The sequence below is a fragment of the Mustela nivalis genome (assembly GCF_964662115.1).
Source record: "Mustela nivalis genome assembly, chromosome: 17".
NCBI classification, from domain to species: Eukaryota; Metazoa; Chordata; class Mammalia; order Carnivora; family Mustelidae; genus Mustela; species Mustela nivalis.
In genome coordinates, this window is record NC_139036.1 from 27,820,685 (window position 1) to 27,847,520 (window position 26,836).

Below are 26,836 nucleotides of genomic sequence, written 5' to 3' on the forward strand. Positions count from 1 at the left end.
GAAAATCATAAGGAATCCACAAAAAACCTGAAATAAGCAAGTTCAGCAAAGTTATAGGATATACAAGATCAATGTACAAAAATTAGTTGTATTTCTCTACATTGGCAATGAACAATCTGAAAAGTACGATTAAGAAAATTTCTTTTTACAAGTCATGTAAAAAATAGGAATAAATTTAACCAAAGATGTATAAAACTTGTACCTAGAAATCTACAAACTAATGTGCAAAGAAATGAAAGAATAGCTACATCAATGAAAAGGCATCTCAAGTTCTTAGCTTGCCATCTTGTTAAGATGGCAGTAGTTCCTTAGCTGATCTGCAGACTCATTGCAATCCCAATCAAAATCCTAGCTGGCATTTTTGCAGAGAATGACAAGTTATAGGTGGAAGCAGCAAGTTTTGTTGGATATAATGACCCCTTGAAGAAGGGCATCAAACCACTGGCTATCTCTAAACAGAAAAGAAATTCAATATGATTTTTCTCTATTCTTTTCCTATCTTTAGTCCCTCTGAAAAACCATTATTTACTGTTACAAAGATGCTTCACAATCATTATTCTTCCTTGGAAATGGTGACTGAACAGGGGTTCTCAGAGTTTTTAAAAATTGAAGTATTGTCTGTAGTAGTCTGTCTGTATTTGGGCAGATCTTTGTGTAATGTCTATTTTAGAAGTTATAAGTTATTTAGAAATCAAATTCCTAAGATTCAAAACATGGAAATTCAGAAGAACAAGCAAAATCACCTAAAATTTCTAATTCCGTGTGGCTTTTATCTGAAGAGGACTTTGACAATGTAATAACAATTTCTGCCTTTATATTTCATACCCTACTCTCTGTGAGATTTGTAACTTACTTGGATTTTGTAGCTGTAGGCCACAAGGTGGTGACACCAAATAATATAGAAATACCAAATGCCCAAGTGAGTGTTTCTATTCCAGAATATAGTATATTCTGTTTTGATATGCTGGTCTCTCTCTCTCTCTTTTTTCAGTGACTGTATGTCGTTTCTATTTGTGTTAAGAAAAATTGGTCTAATTTAGTTCAAAATTTGTCATTTGGCCAACATATCAGTTAAAAGAAAGAATTACAGAGATTATGGATCCTGCCTTGCCTCAGGCTTTCAGGTTTCATAATACTAGAATAATAGACATTATCAGTTATATTTTGAGGGCACTGATTAAAAAAAAAAAATAGAAAAAAGTCCTAAGCTCCTACTTGTAAAGTTGTGATAAACTTCATTCACTTAAGCTTTGGAGATTCTTGTTTTATTAGCTTTCATTTATTTCATTTCATTTCATTGATACATAAAAAATCATATCTCATACCTTACAGGAAATTAACTGTATCATATAATATAAATCATATATATATAAATTAAAACATAAAACTTAAAAATTTTTAGATTGAATTTTTTGATCTGGGGTTAGGCAGATATTTTATCAGTTTAACACTGCATATATGAAACAAATACATGAAGTGGACTTTATGGGGAAAAAAATCTTTTGTTTGTTGAAGATCTGTAAAAGAATGAGAAGACAAGTTACAGGGTGATAGAAAATATTTGAAAATTGTATATCTTCCAAAAGGCTTATGTCCAGAATATATAAAGAACTTTTAAAATGTGAGAGTAAAATCTATAAATAATTCCTTATATTTGTAGCCATTTGATTTTCGACAAGGGTGCCAGGACAATCCATTGAGGTGGGACGGGATAGTCTTTTCAACAGATGGTGGTGGAACAAGTTGGTATCCAACATTCAAAAAAAATGATAGTGAACCCCTACCTCACACCATTTATTATTATTATTTTTAAAGATTTTATTTATTTATTTGACAGGGAGACACACAGCGAGAGAGGGAACACAAGCAGGGGAAGTAGGAGAGGGAGAAGCAGGCTTCCTGCTGAGCAGGGAACCCGATGTGGGCTTCAGTCCTGGAATCCTGGTATCATGACCTGAGCCGAAAGCAGACACGTAACGACTGAGCCACCCAGGCGCCCCTGCCTCACACCATTTATAACAATTAATTCAAAATGGACCAGAGACCTAATTGTCAGAGATAAGAATAAAAAACTCTTGGAACAAAACATAGGCATAAATCTTTGTGTCCCTGCATTTGGCAATGAGGTCTTAGATCTGAGAACAAAAGCAAAAGCAACTAAAGAATAAATAGATACAGTGAAAATTAAAAACTTTCATGCTTCAAAACAGACCATGAAGAAAGTGAGAAGATAACACGTGGAATGGGAGAAAAATATTTGTAAATCATATATTTGACAAGGAACTTGTATCCAGAGAATATGATTAACACTTATGATTAAACAGTGAAAAGACTATCTGATTTTTAAATGGGCAAATGTTTTGGATTGACATTCTCCAAGGAAGATCTACAAATTACCAAAATGCACATGAGAAAGATGCTTAACAGCCTTAGTAGTTAAGGAAGTGCAAATCAAAACTGCAATGAGATGCCACTTCATACCTACTAGGATGGCTAAAATAAAAGAGACAATAGCAAGTACTGTTGAAGATGTGGAGAAGCTGGAGACCTCATACATTGGTGCAATGACAGATTGGCAGTTCTTCACAATGTTAAATATAGACCTAACAATTCCATTCCTAGGTATACATACCCAAGAAAACCAAAAACATATGTTTCCTAAAAAACCTGTGCACTTTATTATGTTCATAGACACATTAGTCATAATAGCCTAAAAGTGGAAACAACTCGTTCATCAACTGATAAGTGGATAAATAAAATGTGGTATATCCATGCAATGAAATGCTCTTTGGTTATAAAAAAAGAATGAACTGATATATGGCACAATATGGATGAACCTTGAAAAGATACTAAATTAAAGAAGCAGTCACAAAAGGCCACATTGTATGATTCCATTTCTGAAGTATCTAGAATAGGCAAATCAATAGAAACAGAAAGGAGATTATGGTTGTCAAAGGCTGAGGGATGGACCAAAGGAGGAGGAATTGCTAATGGGTATGGGCTTTCTTTTTGGGTGATAAAAATGTTCTGAAATTTGATAGTGGTCATGGTTGTGCTACTCTATATACTAAACACAGAATTATATACATTAGAAGAGTGACTTTTGCAATATATGAATTATAGCTCAACAAAAAATATTAACACAGTTCTTAAAATGGGCAAAAGATTTAAGCAGTTTATCAAAAAAGAAATATGGATGACAAATAAATGCATGAACAAAAAAAGTGCTAAACATTATTGTGCATTAGAGAAATCCAAATAAAAGCCAGAATAGCTAAAATAAAAAGAGTAACAATACCAAATGATGGTGAGGATATGGAAGATCTGGAATTACCATACTTCACTGGTGAGAATGTGGTCTCAATTATTTTACCTATGCAAACATTCATTTACTATATGACCAGCCATTCCATTTCCAGATGATTTATCCAAAAAGGAAATTTGTATTCATACAAAACCTGTACATAAGTGTTTACAGTACTTTTATTTGTAATAGCCAAAAGCTGGAAACAGATGTCATCTTACCAGTGACAAGATAAACAAATGAACTAGTTCCATATAATAGGGTCATATGCAAGAACAAAAAGGAAAGATCTCTTGATACTTTCAGGAAAATATAAAGTAGATGAATCTCAGATGCTTATTGGCAAGTGAAAGAAACTGGACCCAATAAGCTCCATACTCTGTGATTTCATTTACAGACAGTCTGGAAAATACAAAACCACGGAGAGGGAGAAAAGATAAGTACATAGGAGAAGTTTAGCTTCCTGGTGAGCTGAGAGCAATTATTCCCCTTGTGGATCAGATTTTATTTCACAGCTGAGTTTGTTTTTCCTAGTTATTAGTGAGCCATAATGACTCTTTTTATTTTTTATATTAATTCCCAGCATTAAAAAAAGGGAGGTGTTGATTTGATGTTTTTAAATTTTATGGTATGGTGTGGTAAGATATTGAGAAGAAGGTGATGTTTTTGCCTATGAGTTTTGTTAGTCTCATCCGTACTGCCTTTGGATATTCAACTTATGACTCACGTTTCTTTCACCCTCCCAGGCTGCACAGGCTGCTGTGGCTGGAGTATTATACCCATTTACTCTCAAACCTGTTCAGAGAAATGCCCCATGCCTTCTTTAGATTACTTTTACATCTTCCTGTTGTGTTTTCTTTTGCGATCCTATATTTCTTCATAACACCAAAAAAATTATAATTAAATTTTATACTGATTATTTGTATAACCATTTAACATCTATCCAATTCTGTATCTTCCTTTCCTCTCCCCACGAAGACTAAAGTATCTGTTTATAATAAGCCACACTTGGTGTTACCAGTATCATTTATTTATTTATTTTTTTCCTATCCATATAACCATGATTCTTTTGGAATCAGTTCTGCCTTTGATAACTTTCTTAAATGATTAGTGGGGTAAGTGCAAACCCCATCAGAGAAGGAGATGTCCCTTGGTAATGCTTTTCTTTGTTTTTCTTTTTATAGGGAAACTAAACAGCCAAGACTCCTATAATAATTTTGCCAACAACAATCCTGGCAACCCCCGGCTCTCTCCTCTTCCCAGCTTGATGGTACTGATGCCTCTTGCACAAATCAAGCAGCCAATGACATTGGGGACCATCACCAAACGAACAGGGTAAGACCTTAGGCTTGATACTTTTTAAAATAGCTGTTTCAGAGGATTGGATACATAAAAATAAAATGTCCATTTCCTTTGGGTGGTTTAATTATGCTCTTTATTTCCAGCCCACTTGAAACGTTAATGGCAGCAGATTAAGTACAAAGTACAGAGCATGCACAAACATACCTGAATACAACCATGTACATATACATCTGTAGCAAAAACAAAGCAATGACAAATTGTGAAAACTAGTATTGGCTAATAAAAACCAGACCCATCTACTCACGCTTAAACTTACTGAAAGTAGTGTCAGTTTCTTGCTTTTGTGGACAAAATCCATTATGATCTGGATTTATAATGACTCCCAAATTTTAACTGGTCCAGACACTAAGGAAGAACCTCAGATGACAACTGTGTTTCTAATATGTAAGAAATCACCTGTATTATGGTATAATTTACATATAATAATCTGTCATTCGTGTCTGTTCGATATGATGTTATAGGTAGTTTTCAAAAACCAGAGTCCTAAGATTTGGGCTTTACTCATGATTGGTCATTAACATCCTCAAAGATATTTAATGACTCGCTTGATGTGTCTGTGTTTATTTTAGGTGTTTAAAAATTTTAATTACTATTGGCTATGAATATAAAATTATCACTTCTTTGGGTTCCTGAAAGTAAAGTGTGATATATCTAAGATATCTTTAGATGATCAATTTTGTGATGACTCTGAAATTCCATTTTGTATGAGAAAATATATATGTCTCTAGGCAAATTACCTATATCATCAATAAGCAATCCTGAGGTTTAACCTAATTTGAAATGAAACAACTGTTTTAAATTTTGTATTCATGTAGTCCAGAGAAAACCCAGTCCTGGCTTGAAACAATCTTCAGGGTCTTTCCAACAAAAGGAATAGAGTAAATTACTTGGCTGTTATATGAAAAGGTCTTAATATTTTTGTGCTGGGTGGTAAAGTGTTTGTAGAAGTCACTTTTGTGAAGAGAAATATTCTCAGTGATAAGGCTTTGGAGCTCCAGATTTCACCATGGCACAGAAATGAACCCTTTATGTAGTGGAGTGGTATTTGTATACAAATATGATCTTACTGCTGAATGCAGAAATAAAATTGAGTTTGTTGCATGTTAAGGGTTGGGTGGAAGGAAAAATAGATCAAACCCAGGCCCTAAATCAGACATGTTATGATATAGATCATTTGGCCTATATTCCTTTCTCTTTGGTTTCAGCTTTTTAACTCTTTGTGTTAAGTAATTTAAGTAGAATTTTGACTTCCTTTCCTCTTAGTTTCTTTATTTTAAAATAAGTAAGTGTAGCCATGAGTAAGAAAGACCTTATGAACTTATATTTACAATTAGCTCATTTTTCCCTTGTATGATGTTACTCTTTGGGATGCAGAATCAAGTAAAAATTGGTTAAATCTTGAATCATAATGGTTTTTTTTTTACTCATAGAAATCAGTATGTAATTGTACCTTCTTGATTCAACAGAGCATTGTACAATTCCTGCAAAGTACTTATGAGTTTTTATGTGTGTTTCCTGAATCTAAGTAAAAGAATCCTCAAAATTGTTCTTCTTGACTTTAATTCTAGCTTTGTTTCTGGTGTTTGTTGTTTTTAAAACTTAAGAGCTATGCTGTTTTTATAATGCAAAGAATTAGCTTTCTTTTTCAAGTTAACTTTTCCATATATATATATATATATATATATATATATATATAATTCAAATAAGCTTTTCTGTATATATATAAGCTTATTCAAATAAGCTTTTCCATATATATAGATATCTATCTATCTAAGATAGTAATTGAAGTTCTATATATGAAATCCTATGATGTTAGAATTTAATTCAATATATTTGTGGGGAGGAGTGGAAACTAAGTCTACTTTTGTATGTATTTGAAATTTTCCACTATGAAAACATAGTCTCTCATTTAGTCTTTCACACTGTCTCTTGCTGCACTCTCTGGCCTTAGATGGGCAGAAACTAGTAATCATCTGGTGTCTCCTGCTGCATACTTTATGAACTTCGATAAATTGTGTTTCCTTGTCTTTTTTTAAAAAGTCACAATTCCTTGATTTCTAGAGTATGTATATTATGCCCCCTTAGAGACAATTCAGTAGTTTCTTATTAATGAAATCAATTATATGAATTTGAGTTACATACTTTGAAATTAATATTAGTTCAAAATACCACATTGTTCTCTTGGCCATTTATCTCAATTCTCAGATCTTTCTGTTTTTGCTGAGTTTTTAAATTCTTTTTAGCATGTCCTATGCTGAAGTGTTTCAAGAGAATAATATTTGTCCCATAATGAGTACTTGGTTTGTAATTTTTAAAATCTTCACATAGATTGAGGTTTACAAAAAAAGTTCCAAGACAAGTAAAAGGAATTCCTATATACTCAGATTTCCCAAATGTTAACAGTCTCTCCTTTTTGCCTTATCATTCACATTTGCTCATTCTGCCCACTTGTGTACAGACACACAACCCTCCCCCCCATATTTTTCTTAAATTGTTTCAAAGTAATTTGTAGATTTAGTAACCCTTATTCCTACAAATTTCAATATATAAATTCTAAAAACAAGGATATCCTCTTCTAAAACCATAGTATAGGTATCAAAAGAAAAGATTTTAAAACTCACTGTGAGGTTTTTAAATTGTAGTTGTTGTCTTTAATGAGTTCTCTGTTCGTGCCAGAGCCTTTAGTGCACCACAAATTACCCCACCTACTCTTTTACCCCCTTCACCTATAATTCTTTTTTTCCCCATTCCTCCCTATTCTCCTATTCTATTCTATTCTATTCTATTCTATTCTTTCTCTCGCTTCCTATTAACACAGATCATAGTGACCTATAAATACTTTGATAATAGTATTTGTAACTTATAGTTGGCTATTGCTAGATTATAAGACTTTGTACCCGTCAGCCGCTTTTTGAAGGGTTTGTTGATTGTATCCAGAAATTGCTATAGGGGACTTTCCTTATAATTCTTTTACTCTAAGTCACCCCATTTGGTTATAGAATTTTGAGAATACAGTTTGTGGTTTTATTATCTTAAATTGGATCATTTTCAAGGAAATACATGTATTTTGCCTTATGAAAAGTAATGTTTCATGAGAATATAATATATTCCCTTAATTTTTGTTTTTGATATATGCTGAGATTTGAACCAAATCCCATACATTTCATGTCATTAGATTTCATCTCATTGGATTTTAAAGGCTATATTTATTTCATTTTTATTAAAAATTTTTTACTATGACCAATTCTCAGTCTGCAGTCAGATAATTTGCATTATTTCCATTAAATTTCATTGTATTTACTGAGAATTTTGATTGCCATATTAAGGCCACTAGACTGAGGAGCGAGTAGACTTTTCATATTCCAGGTCTCTTTTCATTCTGGAAATTCCAATTGAACTCTAACTTTGCTTCTGTGCCATGCCTTTCCTAGCATTTAAAAAAAAATTAACAAGGAGTATTTGACATGGATTATGTAGAAATACAACACAGAGCTGACTTATTTATAGATGTGTAATTTCTGTGACTACTTCCAACATACCTGATAATGTATCTAATAAAATTATATACCTGCCTCGTTAGATCAGCATTTATTTATTCCATGTCCTAGATAGATATTTGGCAAAAAGGCAAAATAAGCATAAAACGTTGTATTTCTAGCACAGAGAGTTCTAAGGATTGCCTAGGATCCTATATTTAAATATTCAAATTGAGATGGAAGCCTCAGTTCAAATCTTGAGGGGATAAAACGTGTGCTTACCATATTTCACATCTGCCTTTTTATTTTTGGAAATATATATCCCTGGAAGCCTGTGCAGTGTCAGGGACCATCTGTCTTACTCCAAGACATGCACAAGGCCAGTAGGACTACAAATGGCAAAAGACAGATGTATTTTCACCTTCATGTTTTGTACCTTGAAGCAGCACTTGGAGGAAATAAGGCCTGTTTTGGTAACAGCTGTTGCTTAACCTGACTATAGTGTACACTGATGAAGCCAAAGGAAGTGCTAGAAATCATTTGGTTCAACACTCATTTAAACAGAATCCAATTTCTTCCAGTCTAAGACTGGAGGATTGGAAAGATCTCCATCATGTTTTTATGATATGTAAATAAGAATAGGTCTTATCTAGTAAAGTGAAACTGGGTGCTAAGGAATTGCATTATTTTGGAGTGTTAAGTATTTATAGTAGGGATTTATTAAGCAGCATTTGATAGATGTTTGGCTGAGTTAATGAATCAAGTAAATGATAAAAATATTTTTGAATGCTTCCTATGTAAAATTTTACTAAGTAGATAATTTTTCATCAGTATGCTTAATTTTATGTACATTAAATCTAAAGTAATTAATATATATATACCTCATTGTTAAGGCACAGAGAGCAGTAAATTTTGAAAAGATCTGAGTGATTTCATGAGAATGAAAAATGTAGACATTGGTAATGAAGTCATTTCCTTGCTCTTAACTGACCATTTTTAGTGAAGTAATGAGATGATCTTTTGTCTTTCATAAGTTTCCTTTTTCTTAAATGGATCAGCTTCTGTTCCTTTTCCCTCTCCCTGTCTTTATACTTATTCATTTCTTTGGGAGCAGTTTGAAGTGGGTATTAGGAACCTTGGGCACAACTCTGTAGAAATAAGTTAGGTCATATAGGGGAAGGTTATTAACATAGGAATCTGATGCCCTGACTTCTCATTTGGTTCTGGTACCTATTACCAGTGTGTCCTACGTAAGCTTCTTCATGTGAAGAATACAAGTTTATATGTATGGATTATGATCTTTCAGCTATATACTATATAAGTTCCCACCAGGCCTAATTACCTAATTTCTAAGCCTTATTCACTGTCCTTTGCTAGTGCTGAATAAGACCTTCATTAGGAAAAAATGGGTACTTGTTCTTATTTAGAAATGGAAACATTTCATAGCCTTGATTTGATTATTTCTACTTGAAATTTGTAGACCAAATTTGGAATGGAGCTTGCTAAGTAAGTAAATGACATCGGGATATAGTAGACCTTGAAGAAAGGTCTATTCTGTCTTTTTCCAATTCAGTTAGGTCTTCTTTGACTCATCTATACAGTTTGGCCTGAGCCCCAAACCCTATAGGGGAAGCTCCAAGAATTAAACAGGAAGGATTTGGAGAAAGACTCATCAGGTAGAGTAGTGGATCATAATTCTCCACTTTCCAGCCTTGTCTCATGTAGGTGTTAGTTTTGGATAACTAAGCTATAAATCTTTGGTCCCGGGTATAAAATAATGGACAGTGTATTTTCATTAGGATGGATATGGATAGATCTGCATGTACAATATATACTTACCATAGTTTGGGTTTACAATTTTGTACTCCACCATTAGAATAGTTAAAGTTCATCTATACTTTGCATATGTTTACTTACATATGTTTGTTCCACTTTGCCATAAATCCTTGGATTTTGTAGTTTTTGAATGAAGCCTACTATTAAAAATCAACAGGCATAAGTTTCTACAGAAATTTGAAAGTCTGTGCTACTCTAGTCTCTTTTCTGTAACATCTGGCAGAATTTGAACATTATCTAATGTTTTCTAATGAAAATCTTGAGTTTGTAATTTAAATTTGCATGTTGAGTATTTCCCAAATTAGGTAGTGTAGCTGTCTGTTTCGGCTCCAGTTTTCCCTACAAATCAGTAATTTGAGAGCCAGCAGTGCTACTCTTTAGTAGGGAGTGATTAAAATTAAACGAATGAAAATTTAGAAGTAACACTTGAAAAAAATAACGTAAGGACTAATTTGTTCATATGCATGTGGGAATTGTATGTCCATTTCAGTAGCTGCTTATGGGGGTCAACAAAATGTAGCAGAGTCATTAAAATTCCTAGAATATATTAGTAGAGAATATGGTTTCACTTTACAATTTTACACATTGTGTTGTATAGCATTTCCTCTGTTTTTTTTTTTTTTTGGTGGTTAGCACATTTAATATTTATATGGGCTTATTCATTTTTCAGTTTTATTGAGAAATAATTGACATATATTTTATGTAAGTTTAAAGTGTATAGTGTGATGGTTTGGTTTGCATATTTTGTGGAGTGATTACCACAATAGTTCAGCTAATATCCATCTTCTATGGATACAATAAAAAGAAAAGAAAGATGAAAAAAGGAAAACACTTTTTCCTTGCTATGAGAACTCTTAGGGTTTACTGTACTTATAGCTTCCTATATTTCATATAGCAGGGTTAGCTGTAGTCATCATGTTGTACATCACATCTCTAGTCCTTATTTATCCTGTAACTGGAAGTACGTACCTTTTGATACCTTCCTCCAGTTCCCTCTTCTTCCACCCTGCGCATCTGGTAACAAGTGTGATCTCTTTTTCTATGAGTTTGTTTGTTCCACATATAAATAAGATCATACAGTATTTGTCTTTCTTTAATGTTTTTCAATTAGCGTATTGCCTTCAAGGTCTTTCCATATTGTTTCAAGTGATTGGATTTCTTCATTTTTCATGGCTGGATAATATTCCACTGCATGTGTTTATGTGTGTGTGTGTGTGTGTGTGTGTGTGTATCACATTTTTATCCATCGTCCATCAGTGGACACTCAGGTTGTTTCCATGTCCTGGCTATGGAAAATAAGGCTATGAACATCAGTGTGCATATCTTTTTGTGTTCATGTTTTTATTTCCTTTGGGTAGAATCCCAGAAGTGGAATTGCTGGATCATAGGATAGTTCTATTTTTAATTTTTTGAGAATCCTCCTTACTATTTTCCATAGCGGCAGCACCAGTTTATAGTCCCACCAACAATGCACATGGGTTCCCTTTTTTCCATATCCATGGCCGCATTGTTATCTCTTGTCAATTTGATGATGGCCGTGCTAACAACAGGTATGAGGCGGTATCTCATTGTGCTTTTAATTAGCATCTCCCTAATCACTACTGATGTTGAGCACCTTTTCATGAACCTGTTGGCCTTTTGTATATCTTATTTGGGAAAATGTTTATTCAAGTCATTTGCCCATTTTTAAATTGGGTTATTTGGTTTTTTTGCCTTTGAGTGCATGTGGTTCCTTATATATGTTGGATATTAACCCATTAACAGATCGATGGTTTGTGAATATTTTTTCCCATTCTGTAGGTTGTTTTTTCACTTTGTTGATGGTTTCTTTTGCTGTGCAGAAGCTTTTAAATTTATTTTTAATTTTGTTGCTTGTATTTTAGGTGTCATATTTTAAAAATTATTACTAAGACCCATGTCAAGGAGCTTTTGTTCCTGTGTTTCTTTCTAGAGTTTCATGGTTTCAGGCCTTACATTTAAGTCTTTGATCCATCTTGACTTAGTTTGATGAGTAATGTAAGATATAGGGCCAGTTTCATTTGTTACATATGAATATCCAGTTATCCTAGTAACATTTATTGAAGAGACTTGTTTCCATTGAGTATTCTTGGTTCCCTTGTCAAATATTAGAGGACCATGTACACTCACGATTCTTTTCCATTGGTATATTTGTTTATATGCCAATTCCATACTGTTTTGAAGACTATAGCTTTATAGTATAATTTGAAATCAGGAAATATAATGCCTCTTGCTTGTGTTCTTCTTTCTTAGGATTTCTTTGGCTATTTAGGGTCTTTTGTGATTCCATATAAATTTTAGGAAATTTTTTTTCTACTTCTGTAAAAAATGCTATTGGAATCTTGATAGGGATTGCATCAAATCTATAGATAGCTTTTGGGTAGTATTGACATTTTATTTTATTCTTTTAAAGCAAGTCTTTTTTAAAAAAATTTATTTATTTGTTTGACAGAGAGAGATCACAAGTAGGCAGAGAGGCAGGCAGAGAGAGGTGGGGAAACAAGCTCCCCGTTCAGCAGAGAGGCCAATACAGGGCTTGATCCCAGGACCCAAGATTATGACCTGAGCCGAAGGCAGAGGCTTTAACCCACTGAGCCACCCAGGTGCCCCAGTATTGACATTTTAACATTAATTCTTGTAATCCATGACCACAGGATCCCTTTCCATTTATTTGTATACTTCTTTGAGTTCATTGATCAGTGTCTTGTAGTTTTCAGAGTAGAGATCTTCCATCTTGTTAGTTATATTTATTCCTAAGTGTTTTGTTATTTTTGATGCTATCGTAAATGGGATTGGTTCACTTGTTGCTTTTTCAGAAAATTTGTTCTTAATGTGTAGAAACACTACTGATTTTTGTATGCTAATTTTATAACCTGCAACTTTACTGAATTCATTGTTTAAATCTAACAGTTATTTGGTTGAGTCTTTAGGATTTTCTATAAATAAAGTTATGTTATTTACAAACAGAGATGGTTTACTTCTTTTCTTTCCAGTTCTGATACTTTTTATTTCTTTTTTTTTCCCTGATCGCTCTAGCTAGGACTTCCAGTACTATATTGAAAAAGAGTGGTAAGAGTAGGTGTCATTGTCCTATTCCTGATTTTTTTTTTTAAAGATTTTATTTATTTATTTGACAGAGAGAGATCACAAGTAGATGGAGAGGCAGGCAGAGAGAGAGAGAGAGAGAAGCAGGCTCCCTGCTGAGCACAGAGCCCGATGCAGGACTCGATCCCAGGACCCCGAGATCATGACCTGAGCCGAAGGCAGCGGCTTAACCCACTGAGCCACCCAGGCGCCCCCTATTCCTGATCTTAGAGGAAAAACTTTCAGCCTTTCACCATTGAGTATGATGTGCTTGTCTTTAGTGTGTTGAGATACATTCCTTATATGCCTAATTTCTTAGGAGTTTTTAATCATGAATAGATGTTGAATTTTATCAAATCCTTCTCCTGTGTCAGATTATCAGATGATTTTTTTTCATTTTACTAATGTAATGTACCAAACTGATTGCTTTGTGTTATGTTGAGCCATCCTTGCATCCCCAGGATGAATCTCAATTAATCATTGTGAGTGATCCTTTCTAATGCGCTACTGACTTTGGTTTGCTAGTGCTTTCCTGAGAATTTTTCCATCTTATACTCATTAGGGATATTGGTCTGTAGTTTTCTTTTCTAGTGTTGTTATTTTCCTGTTTTGGTATCAGGACTATGCTAGCCTCACAAAATGAGTTTGAGAGTGTTCTATCCTCAGATATTTTTGGAAGACTTTGTTTGTTTGTTTGTTTTTTAAGTTTTTTTTTTCATTTATTTGCCAGAGAGAGGCACAAGGAGAGAGGGAACACAAGCAGGGGGAGAGGGAGAGGAAGAAGCAGGTTTCTTGCTGAGTAGGGAACCCAATGCAGGGCTGGATCCCAGGATCCCGGGATCATAAACTGAGCCGAAGGCAGATGCTTAATGACTGAGCCACCCAGGCACCCCAAGAATTTTTGGAAGAGTTTAAGGATTGGTGTTAATTCTTCAAAAGTTTGGTTAAATTTTTACAGTGAAGACAGTGAAGCTATCTGGTCCTTTGTTTTTCTTCAGTGGGAGATTTTTGATTACTGATTCAATCTCCTTACTAATAATTGGTCTATTTAGATTTTCTGTTTCTTTGTTATTCAGTCTTGGTAAGTTGTGTTTCTAAGAATTTTTTCCTTTTCAGCTAGATTGTCCAGTTTGTTGATATATAGTTGCTCATAGTAAGTATAGACTATTCTGATGTCTGTTAAATGATAATGAAATAATCAGTTAAAAAATAGGACTTTCAGAGTAAGTTCATAGAATTTTTCTCTTTGACTCCAACTAGTTTTTTTTTAACTCTAAAGATGATTGAACCTTATCATTTATACCTTTTACCATGAGGTTCGAGTTATAGGAGACTTTAGCACATTCAAAATCAAATCTAGTTTTACTTTTCCCTTGCATTTTAAAAAATCTTCATGTTTGCCTTCCTTTCAGCTAGTAAAAACAAAGCTTTTGTGGTATTATGTCGCATTCAACAAAATGAATCAGCATTTAAAAACTTACATGGCATTACTGTTATGATATGAAGCATAATTCCTTCTTGTCTTCTGAGAATCTCCAGAAGAAACCTGTTGAGAACTAATGGTCAAGTAGTTTCACGTTGTACTATAAATAAGTCTATAAAAAATATTTCTGGATTTTTAATCTCTTGGCCAGTCCTGTTGTTTTTCAATCAGAATTCAGCTCAAAAAGGATATAATTGTGGCAGAGTGAATAGGTTTTTTATGGCACCCTTGTTAAACTGGCTGAAACTTAATAGTATTTAGAAAAACACAGAAATTCTTGATATCTGAACATCATAATTGGAGTTGCATATGTTAATACAGACCATTTTAATTCAGCGTACACTCCCACTCATATACTGTCTTCCTCCTCCTAAATGTCCTCATGTAAAACTACAACTGTGGGATTTTAAAGGGGGAGGGGAAGTCATAGGTGAAGACAGCTGGATCATGGGCCTGTCCTTTGTGACTTTATATTTTCATTCTTTTGCTACTGAGGAAAGATGAAGCAGGCACATTTCAAAGGAACAGCTGACACTACCCATACGAAGTCCGTAATTATGTCAGCCACTCTTGATTCTTTGGAGTTTGTGGCTCTTCTTTTACATGTATGTGGCAGAGGTCCAGTTTACAGGGGTGGCTAAGAAGTGGGTAAGTGAAAATTGGGAACATGCCAAGCATATACTAGAGAGGGTCCTCATTCAGTTTCTTCCAGCTCTCTGTTTTCTCCCTGAACTGTGTTAGCCAGTTGATCCTTATTTGATTGAAGAAGGGTTACTTTTAACTCCCACAATTGGGTTATGTTGTGAACAGTGAGACCTATATTATTGTCTTTAAATCTGACGAGGCTGCTACTTAGTACAGGCCTGTTTACTACAGTGTCTGGAGAGTTAACCGTGCGTTTTAGGATTGTGGAGAAGGAAAGGGCTGTTGAAATCTTTCGTTGGTAACATACGCTGCCATTGCCTTGAAAGGAAAATCTAGGAGGTTTTTTTTAAAAGCTTGTGTTTAATTTGTTTGGCAAATACATATTTCCTTTTGATACATAAGGAAACCTTAACCTAAAAAAAGGGTATTTACTGGCGCTATAGGTAGGGAATATCAGCTAGCCTTTTGAAATGTAGAAACTTGAAGGTTTTGTTTCATTTTTGTTTAGTTGGTTTTTGGGGGTCAGTAGAGAAGCCTTTTAAGGCATAAAGGATGAAGTTAAAACTTTCAAATGTTTTACAACAAATTAGCTGTAGTCTGGTATTCAGAATGAGATGGCAGACTTCTCAGTGTTGACATAACATACACTGAAGAGCCACTCATGTCTAGATGTTCCAGATGGTCAGCTGCTGTGTCAGAATCATTTGAACTATTGGACTGTATCATGTGCCCTGCCTAATGAAGAAACTTAAAGGAAGTTGGGTACTGTATGGTAATAGTAACCTCTTCATTTTGGAAGCATTTGTGGGCATATTGAAACGTATGGGAGCTTCCATTTTCTGATCCTTTCTGCACGGCATTACCATGTTATTGAGATTGGAGTCTTCGCGTGGTCTCAGGTATTTAAATTAGGGTTCATCAGAGTGCATTGTGAGCTCCAGTAACACTTTGTTTCCAATATAATTTGTGAATCATGAAGTCAGATAAGGTGATTTTGACTAATTGTTTTGTCATTAATGAAATAGAATAAAATAAAATGCAGTTTTGCTGTTGTTTCTACAAACAAGCAGCTTTGACATGAGCTAGGAGCTTGTTAGAAATATGGAATCTCAGGCCCCATTCAGACTACCCCGCCAGAATATGTATGATCTTCATTGTAACAAAATCCCAGCATTAATGTTTATAATACATTGAAATAGAAAAGAGTAAGTTTGATGACAGAAAAAAACCACCTTCATTAAATTATTGGTTCAATTTATGTGTATTCATGTATACACCAGCTTGCACCTTAAAATGTATTTCTACACGTCATGATTAAGAAAATTTGAACATCCTCTGTTTTAGCATGAATAACAACATCCTATCTTTGGTTGTAGTCACATTAACTATAAGAGATTTTCTTGCTTTGCATTGACACCATTTTTGAGGTTTCTTTGCTTTTTTCTTCAATCTCTCAATACTTCCAGCTCACTTTTCTCTAATTAGTATTTCTTCCCTCTCTGTTCCCTCCTTTGTTTCTTTTGTGCTTCAGTCCTCAGAATTGTGTTCAGTGTTGTGAAAACCTTTTACCCTAAGTTTCTGTTTGTGAAACTCAATCCACTGGCAGATGAATGCTAATCAGTTAGCAGGAATTTTTATTTTTGAGGTGTTTTTAGCCCCAAAGTTGAAAAAGAAAATACCCAGGTTTTGCCAGTGTGCTTTTCCTGTCTCACTTCCACATGTCAGATGCTATAGGAACAATTGATTTTGTATATAATTAAATCGGCCCATCTTCTTTGTGTGCAAATACGCGTAGCATGCTAGAAATGGCTGTGAATAGAATATTAGTAAGAAATACATGTATCCATGAAGTCTGACTTTGCATCCCCAGTTATATTTAAAATAAGCAATTGTGGCTGTCATTTCTGGTATTCCAACCTAGCCCAAAGCAGGCCAGGTGGAAGAAGCCAGCCTCTATCACTATTAAGAGAAATGCTGATTTTCTGGAATGCGACCCTACATGGAAATAAATCATACTACTTTTATTTAGTGTTTGTTCCTTTGGCCAGCAATACCCAGTTCAATGTACTTTAAATGAGTAGCTTGGAAAAGACATGCTTTCTGTGGCCCTGAGGCTGCAACCAATAAGAGTGAATAATGCTTATCAAATTTTTTATTGCATTCTCTCTAGCTGATTTTAAACATTTTGTGTTCTACAACCACACATCTGTTGCTACTGATCCCACTCCTTTCTCCATCTAATTATTCCATTTAACCTGTACTTTGTTTTAAGTGCCTCTAAAATGAAGTTTATTTTATTTTACTTTAGAAACCCTACAGGGGTACTCCAGAAAAGGGGGAGAAAGAGACCATTTTGAAATTGCTAATCCTATGAAAATTAAGGGACTTGTTATTTCATGTCTATCTGTTTATTGGTTATATCAGACTCATTAGTATCTGCAGCAGAATAGCAAATGATTACTAATTTTTTCAGTTATTTATCCATACTCTATAACCGTATGATATACATGTATTTGTTAATGTGAAATGAGTTTTCCTCTAATTTTTTGTGCATTTTCCCCCCTTTTCCATGAAGGCCTTATCTGTTTGGAGCGGGGTGTTTTTCCATAAAAGCTCCATGGTGAGTCCCAGTTCAGTCCCGCATGCCTAATTCATTTGCTGTACTCTCAGAAAGTAACTCTGTTTTGTACTTTTGTTTTCAGTTGCATGGCCTGATCACAGATAGATGCACCAAATTACTGAATAATTTGTAGAATGGAACATGAATGTTGATATTTAAGCTTTACAAGAGCAGGCATTTTGGTTTCACTTCATTTCTTGAAGTGTCTATTAAAAAAAATCACAGATTAATATTTAAAAATAAGAAATTAGAAGGATCCTCTCATAATGCTAGCATATGTTAGAAGACAAGGCTAACACCCAAGTTTAGAGCTTCGAGTATGATAGAGAAGCTCCCTACATATTGTGCTGAACATTCAAAGATGTGATTTATTTTGAAATATAAATATATTTAAGGTCTACTAAAAATACCCTATAAATATTATTGCATTTTATTTGGTACCAAAGGAATAGAGTTAGTTCTGACGTTCTTTTCTGTTCTTTATTTATTTAGAAGTTTAGCTATTTAAGGATCCACATAATAAGGAAATTTGTGATTCAAATAAAAGCTCCTAAATAATTTATTATTTTGAGTTATTGGCACCTCCTCACTGTAACTTATTTATTTAACAAGTTCTTAAGTTACATTGCCTAAAATACAATTTTATCAGTCTTAGATATGATGGTCATGGAAAAGAAACAGCATATTTAATACTTTTATGTAAAGATGCAAAGTAGAATATTTAGGAGCTCGTATATTTAACATATGGCTAAGAGTCAGGGCTCTAGTATCAGATCATCGAGGTCTTAAACCCCATTTCACACACTACCTCCCTATATGATCTTGTGTAATTTTCTAAACCCTGTTTCTTGGTTTCCTTATCTGTTAAGGAGTTACCAGTAGCATCTACGGTATGTGTTCATCATGAAGATGAAATGAACTGACAATATAAAGTGCTTAAAACAGTGCTTGGCACATAGTAAGAGCTCAGTAAATGTTAGATGCTTCTGCTGCTATTTCTTGTTTTAGGGAAAAATACCATTTTTGAGAAGAAGCTTTTAAAAATTTGATCATATGTTTTTGTTTTTGTTTTTTCACTTTTAAGAGTTAAATGAGCCAAAAGGAAATTTGGGGCAATATAAAGTATATCAATTTTATAAATGTAGACAGGATACTTAAAAGAGTTCTGCACGTGTGTGTGTAGTTATAACTGCTACTGGGAATTGTTCATACTGTCCCATTATCCCAGGGAAAAGCCCCTCAGCTGTTTTTCTCCTGGACAAAAAAAATCTGAAATAGTTCTTGAAGGTATACTATAATTTGATGCAAACTATTTTCAGTGGTCATCTGCCACAGGAACATCTGAAGATTTCATTATCATATAAGAATAGGGCGACAAATCATAAAAACCTCCTTGAAATGCAGCCTCAAAATTAGGACACAGATTGTGAAACTATTCTAAAGAAATTCAGCATATAAATGAGTAAAAAATCCCATACAAGTCAATCTTTATTCTTTTTTTTAACCAGATTTCTTCCCCAAACAAACAAGATACATGGATCTTATTTAGAAGCTTGGATGAGCAGTTTTTAAATGCCAGATTCAACATAGGACAACATTTCTTTGTAGACCAAACTTAAAATTAGATTCCATCTTAGGATAAATTTCTCATTCTCTAAGTACAAAGAAAAAAAGGGTTAGTATGTTAATAGAGATTGAAGTTTTAGCATAGAAGTAAAGACGTTGTAACTAATGTTGTATGTGAAATCAGAAAACTCCATTCCTTCAACAGCTTATGTGCTCCTCAAATTTAAGCAAAAGCACTTGTCAACCAGAAATGATTTGAGGTTGAAACAAGATTAAAAGAGCCAGATTAAAGAAAGGGATATATGAAATATAGTAGACTTTTAAATCATTGCCTGTCCCTTAGAAGACTGCTCTGTGGTCTGTTTGATGCCATCGTTAGCTCACAAGAAACCCGTTTTTAGTCACTTATACTAGCCTAAAAGATCCTCCTTTAAAATACGTTCCTTTACTAGTGGTGCATGTTTTTCCCATTAAGATCTTAATGAAACTTCAAATTAAGGCAGCAAAATGAATATAAATTTGACAACTTCTCCTAGCTTGTTTATAAGGGTTTCTTTGTTTTAATAGTCTTTGCTATTTTTTCCTTGATATTTAGCATTCAACCTGAGGATGTTTTTATTTACCATTATGAAATAAAACATTATGCCAAATAAATATGTTTATAGTATTTCCAGTTGCAGTGTGATATTTGTATTTTAGAAGAAAAAATGCAATGGACATTTCATGCAATTTTTAAAAATACTTTCAAGTAGCAACCTTTGTATTTAGCTAAGATTTTGCTCTTGGTAGATCACAATTTCTACTAATTCTCTATTCTTTGATAAACTGGTTTGTTTAAATTCATGCAGTTGCAGTGAGTCAGTTTAAAATAATGTCTGCCCTTTTGATAACAAAATAAGCTTGTTGGAAAGTTGTACGGACCGTCTTCGACATTTTAGCCATTTTTTGAACTCTGGGGATTATGTATCCTCCAGGATATTTGAGTCCGAATGACTGTAAAATATTGTATAATATTTTATATAATAATAATATAATTTATATTATAACATAGTGTTGTAAATATTATAAAAGAATCACACATGTAACATATTTTTAATATAGAAATTTTGAGAGAAATAGCCATTGTGAACTTTTTAAAATGAATTTTGCTCCCAGTATTACAATTAAGTAATAAGTATTTATTGAGCTCCCAGTGTACACGTAGTATTATGTTTAAACTGCTGTTATTTTTTAGTTGCTTATCAAAAGAAAAATATATATACATAATAGTGTAGATGAAAACCCATTTGAATATATCCCATACTCATAACCTGGGTTTGTGTTATATCAGGTTAATTTAAAGAAGAATTAAAACTTACATATCAAATTATATTTAAAGTTTTAATTAGTGCTGAGACTATTCGGTTTATATATATGTAAATAGTTCATTTAAACTAATCTTGTTCTTTTGAGGATATTTAAAATACTATAAATTCATTTTTGAAAGAAAAGTTTTATATAAAGAGGAGAATCTTAAGTTTACATTAATCTGTTAGATCTTTAAGAATAATTTGTGATAAAATAATTTTAGGTATATTATTAATATCTTTATTTAAAATAGTTTCAGTTTCCCTCTTAGTTCTTCTCTTAGAAAAACAAAGTTTAGAGTGAAAAAAAACCTTCTAAATTCCTTTTAAAAGCTCAATCACAGTGAGGAATATAAAGATAAGATTTTTTTTTCTTACATGCAAAGATATTATAACATACCACTTGTAATTCTTACAGCAATATTGTATTAACATTTACAGTGGAAAAGGAAAGAAACAGTGCTTCTATCCCAATTTAACTCTTTCCATGTTTGTGTCCTTTAAACAAGGCAGTGGACGTCATTGCTGCTTTTCATGCCATGTGCAGATGCTCCTCTTACGTCCTATTCTATGGGTTGTAGTAGATTTACCCAGAAGGACATAATTTTTCTGTAATTTTAAAGCAGATATTATTAGAGTTTTGCTTTTTTCTCTTTGTAGTAGGATGTAGAGAGAAAAAGAGGCTAGAGAAATTTGATATGTTAATCTGACTGGATTATATAATATAGTAAAAGCCAATGGGGTAACTTCAATAGTCTTTGTAAGTATTTTGAAAGAGGTCATAATGTTAATAGCCCCAGAACTTATGATAGCAGTGAAAATGATTCTCATGCTATAGTTAGGTGGTTAAGTCTCCCAATAGAAGTGAAAAAGAGTGAAACTCCTGAGTTTTCATTTAGTACCTTGTTTTGTTTTTCTTTGTTTTACTTTTTATTATGTTGTTCTCTTGTATTGAGTTTAGTAAATATGATATTTTTATAATCATTATTTTGCCCGGTAGGGCAAAAATAATAAATGTAAGTTAAAAATAATAATGAAAGTTGAATTCATTCCATTTTTCTTTTATACACTGCTCACAAATTAAGCCAAATTTTACTTTTCATTTTTGAACATGAGGCTATTTATGATGGACTCAGGGGAGTAAGGAGCAGGAGTTCTCAGAGAAGTCCATGAGCTCCATCAGTATGTTTTGTTTTTCTTTAAAACCATGATCAGCACAATTAAATTTCTGGGTGCCATATACATTGGAATTTTATTTTTTATATCGGACTATTTAATAAATTAATAAATAAATGTGGGAAGGCCTCCAAACACTCACAGGTCTTCTTTTAAAACTTGCAAATGTTTTGTAATGGGATTTATTAAGCCCCTTTTGGAGGATAAAGGGAGATGTTGAGAGGAAGACAGGAGAAAAGGTAGTATTGGAATGCTTTTCTAAAAGGATTGGGTCACCAGTATAGAAGTGAACATGATTTACAAGGCTAGTACTTTTATCTTTTGTTCCTTTCACATATGTATCATTTTTCAGTGTTTTATTTTTCTGCCAACAAAAGGCTATTTTGCATTAGAAATATTCTGGGTTATTTTGGAAAAGTTCAGTTCTGCCTCCATTCCAAATTCCTTGTTAGTCCTTTTAAAACTTAGGATAAAGGGCAAAATGAATCAAAGTGAAATTTTTCTTCCCTTGTATAGAAATACTTAATTAGTGATAATCTTTTCTTTATATTATTTCTCCTTTTAATTTTTCTGAAAGTCTTCTAGACACATATCTTTATATTCTGTTTTGTTAAATACCACAGTCGTCCCAAATGTAGTTTGATGGTAGAAATGACTTGCTATGAATATGTTCACCAGATATGCTTCCTCCCCACTAGACAGCACTATACCACGGAGGAGAATAGCAAGCTATTCTCAGGGATGAAAACTCTTTGGGAAGGGGCAGAGAGGGAGAGAGAGAGAGAGAATCCCAGGCAGGCTCCACACCCAGTGCAGAGCTGATGTGGGGCTTGATCTCATAACCCTGAGATCATGATGTGAGCCAAAATCAAGAGTAGGATGCTTAACTGACTGAGCCACCCTGGTACTCCAGGGATGGAAACTGTTTTAATCACTCACTAAACACAGACTTTTGCTAATGTGATTTATTAAGGCCCCATCAGAGGAAAAAGAAGAAATAGTGTATAAAAATGAAAATGATCAGGACGCCTGGGTGGCTTGGTTGGTTAAGCGGCTGCCTTTGGCTCAGGTCATGATCCCAGCGTCCTGGGATCGAGTCCCACATCGGGCTCCCTGCTTGGCGGGGAGCCTGTTTCTCCCTCTGCCTCTGCTGCCACTCTGCCTGCCTGTGCTCGCTCGCTCGCTCTTTCTCTCTCTCTCTGGCAAATAAATAAATAAAATCTTAAAAAAAAAAAAAGAAAATGATCATTCTTTACATAATTTTAAGCATACCTTTATCATAAGATACTTATTCCCTGCAGGAGATAGTGAGTTTGTATAAAATAATACCATGTTGATGCTTTTTAGTTGTGTGTTCAGAAGCTGAGTTGTGTGTTGTGTTATAGAAGTATAAGAGGTTTTAGCTTTTGACATCAGTTGATTAGACTGGAAGCTAATAAACACATACAGAATATATTTTTGCATGGCCAAAGAATAAATTGTTATCGTATTTCTACTCTTTATTACTGTGTTACCAAGGAACTATCTTGCCTAATAGCAACCGTTTTTCAGTTCTGTTTAGGAGGCATACTTTATATGTACCATAGTCTCTCTGAAGAAGTGTCATACCCACTTGTTTTCTCTCTCATTGTTTACCACATGTCTTAAAAAAACAAAAACAAAAATAGCATTCAGTAATTTCCAAAGAGCTTTGAATTTGTCCCTGTGAAGCTTATTTGTACATTGTAGTATTATTGTTCCCTGATGGTGATTCTAGTAAAAACACATAGTTATGTAATTGGAAACACCTTTCAGTAAATTCTGGAATGGCTTTTTTTCTCCTTTCTCTCCAACCTCCCCAAACTCTTAAGGGTTAAAAATGGCCGAAGGAACTAAAAAATGCTAGTTATAGGAACTTATTGGCTCAGTGATAGCAGTTCAGTGATGGTGGAAATAAAGGCTTTGAAGGAGAATTTACACTCTAAGGTATTACAGCAATGAGCATCATGACTGGAAAGTGTAATCTGATGGCGGTTACCCTGATACCTAGGAAAGGTGTGTGTTTGTTCTGGGGTAGGTGGGGTCAAGGTGTGGGAGTCTTCTTTTCTACTGGTAGGTTATTGTAGTTGTGGTAGATGAAACCAGGAAGATGTGAAACTTTCTAGAACCAGATTCATTTCATCAAAACACTTTTTTAAAAAAAACATGTCTCTTAATTCGCTGTCACTGGAAGTCTGACTGTGACTGGTGTTGGTAGGTTAGGCTGGGGTGTAGTTTTTATGAGTAATGATGTGAAGTGATTTAGAAATGTTAATGATGAAAAGAAGAGGCCTTTTCATATATGGCAAGGGCATTACCATAGATTTGGCACAAAGAGAGAGCCAAAAAGACCAATCAGAGTGGACTCTGACCCAAACTTTTTGCTTTCTGTAGGAGGAAGATGTCAGAGCAGAAGGCTGGGGAAATAAAATACATGGAAAACTTTCAGGTGTCACAGGGACCTGGAAACTGAGATTACCAAAGCACAGTTTGGTGTTTTGGAAAATTAGGTGAAGGTGGTGTGCCGTGTAGAAGACAGTTAACCCTGTTGAGTACCATCATACGGGAAGGCACTGCCGTGATTGTCTTATGCACTTGCCCTAATACAGTGGTTCTTAAACCAGAATTTCTTGAAGGTCTTGTTAAAAAAAAAAAAAAAATTACTGAAACTAAAAGCACAGATGATTAGGCCCTACCCCCAGAGTTTGGAGTGTGGCTTGATGAATATTTGTATATCTAAGAAGTACTCAGATGGTACTTCTAGCCACGGAGCCCACTTAGAGAACAAAGAACAAGTAATAAGAAATATAACAGAAATAAATAACAAATAATGCTTAAAATAACCCTATGAAATAGGCGTTACTATTTTTATTTTACATATTAGCCATCTGAGCCCCAAGAAGTTAAATAACTCAACCAAAGTCACATAGCTAAGAAGTGGCAGCATCCAGGTTTCTTCTCGGCTCCCAAACCCAATCTTTCTCCACCTAATCATACTTTACTAAAAGATAAAGAGATAAAGGACAGTGAACAAAAGAAGGTAGAAATGATGTTATTTGACACTGGAGACTGAGTAGCAGTGTAGGAACATCAGAGCTCTGGTGTCCAAATTGGGCTGTGATCTTGACCAGGATGCAGTGAGGCTATTTTCTGGTGTGTGAATTAGAGAAAGTCTGACCACCATTTATCTGAGGTGGCCAGCAGAATTGCCAGTGAGCTTTGAGGTGGCCTTTGCCAAATCAGAAGAGAAATACTAGAATTTCACCGAAGATGAAAGGTTGATATTAGAAGTGATGGTATACAAGCTAATTTGGAGAAAACAAAGAGAAAAGCAAGTACTTTTTTATGGTAGTTACATTAGTGATTTAAGGCGTCCTCAAACATGTGAAGAACAGAGCAGAAACACACATTGTTTTCACAAAGCCTTGAAGAAAAAATAAACAAATAGTTTAATTAGTGGATATGATTGCATTAGAACATTTGAGCTTCTCCCCCTACATTGTCTAACTGTATGTAGCATTGTGGCTGAACCATTTGCGGGGTTTCATTCTGTATCATCTCATTATTTTCATACATGCCGTCTCCATTCAGTTGTCCTGTCAGTCCCACATCTTATATATCAAAATGAAATGATAAATGATTTTATTACTGTGAAATACTTACACTGGTTCTATTGTTCCACTTTAAAATCTTCAAGGAAATGTTATCCATCTGAAAAGAAGGGACTTGGATTTCACCAACACATACCTCAAAAAGGGGTTAATTTTTATTGTTTTTATATGTTACTATTGTGATAATACTCCAGAATTCTGTACTAATTGTACTTCTACTGCAGAACATAGTTTCACAGCACCAGTTATCACTTAAGGCAAAATGCATGTCCACATTGGAGGGTTTGAATTCTCAGAGGTGAAATTTTAAAGAAAATAATGTTACTGTATTGAGGTCTGTGATTCCATCATGGTTAATTGTTTTTTACTATCATTTTATTTTTTAAGCAAAGTTAAACCACCTCCACAAATTTCACCCAGCAAATCGATGGGCGGAGAATTTTGTGTGGCTGCAATGTTCGGGACATCCAGATCGTGGTTTGCAAATAATGCAGGTCTGAAAAGAGAAAAAGGTATGGAGCTTAATGTAGATTAAACTTGCCACTTATAATTTTTGTTTCTTGAGGGAAAGTCATAGTAGTTCTTCTTGAATAATCTTGAACCCAGTATTCTCTGAATCCATTTTTCCATTCAGTTAGCACGTTTCTCCTCAACTAGTCAAGCCTCATTAAGGACAAAAGCTATCCTCTCACTATAAATGCGAAATTAATTGCCCATCCAAATGTATTTTGCTTTGTTGATGACAGTCTACCAGTGTCCTCAACATCGTTAATTCCATTCCAATCTGCGTTTTTCCATTATTTTATACTTACATTTGTGACAAGCAAATTCCATGCCATTGCCTCTGAGGTGTTCTCCCTGTTTTAGAGACAAGGAGCTCGAATCCAAAAAGTTTGAATATCTTAGCTGAAAGCAGTAGTTAGGGAGTGATGGCATCCGAGTTTGAATCCGGGTTTTCTAAAGCGCTGTCCTGACGTTAAGAAACAAACAAAAAACCACCACCAACACCTTTGCCATGTTATAAGTTAAAAGATAAAAACAGGCTCCTGCTCATAAATGAGTCATTTTTTTAAAAAGATTTATTTATTTATTTGAGAGAGAGCATGTGTGAAAGCAAGGGGAGAGGCAGAGTGAGAGGAAAAGAGAGAATCTCAAGCAGACTCCACACTGAGCATGGAGCCTGACACGGGGATCAATCCCATGACCCTGAGGTCACAACCTAAGCTGAAATCAAGGGTTGGACAGTCAAACTGAGCCACCCAGGCATCCCTAAGAATCATCTTTTATGGTA

At 34.2% G+C, this 26,836-nt stretch overlaps 1 protein-coding gene across 13 annotated transcripts in view; it reads left to right on the forward strand.

Moving 5' to 3' along the window:
* The window catches only part of BCAS3 (BCAS3 microtubule associated cell migration factor), a 584,337-nt gene that overhangs the window by 258,072 nt on the left and 299,429 nt on the right, over positions 1-26,836 (forward strand). For 7 of the 13 annotated variants that reach the window (XR_014304944.1, XM_082707501.1, XM_082707496.1 and 4 more), the window contains exons 16-18: positions 4,489-4,639; positions 17,784-17,828; positions 25,933-26,057. Coding sequence is in view for 12 of the 13 variants with exons in the window: in XM_082707501.1 (XP_082563627.1) it covers positions 4,489-4,639; positions 17,784-17,828; positions 25,933-26,057 (321 nt within the window). In the remaining variant the exon portion in view is untranslated. The remainder of the gene's footprint in view (positions 1-4,488; positions 4,640-17,783; positions 17,829-25,932; positions 26,058-26,836) is intronic. The other 6 variants (XM_082707499.1, XM_082707500.1, XM_082707498.1 and 3 more) reach the window with 1 other exon arrangement.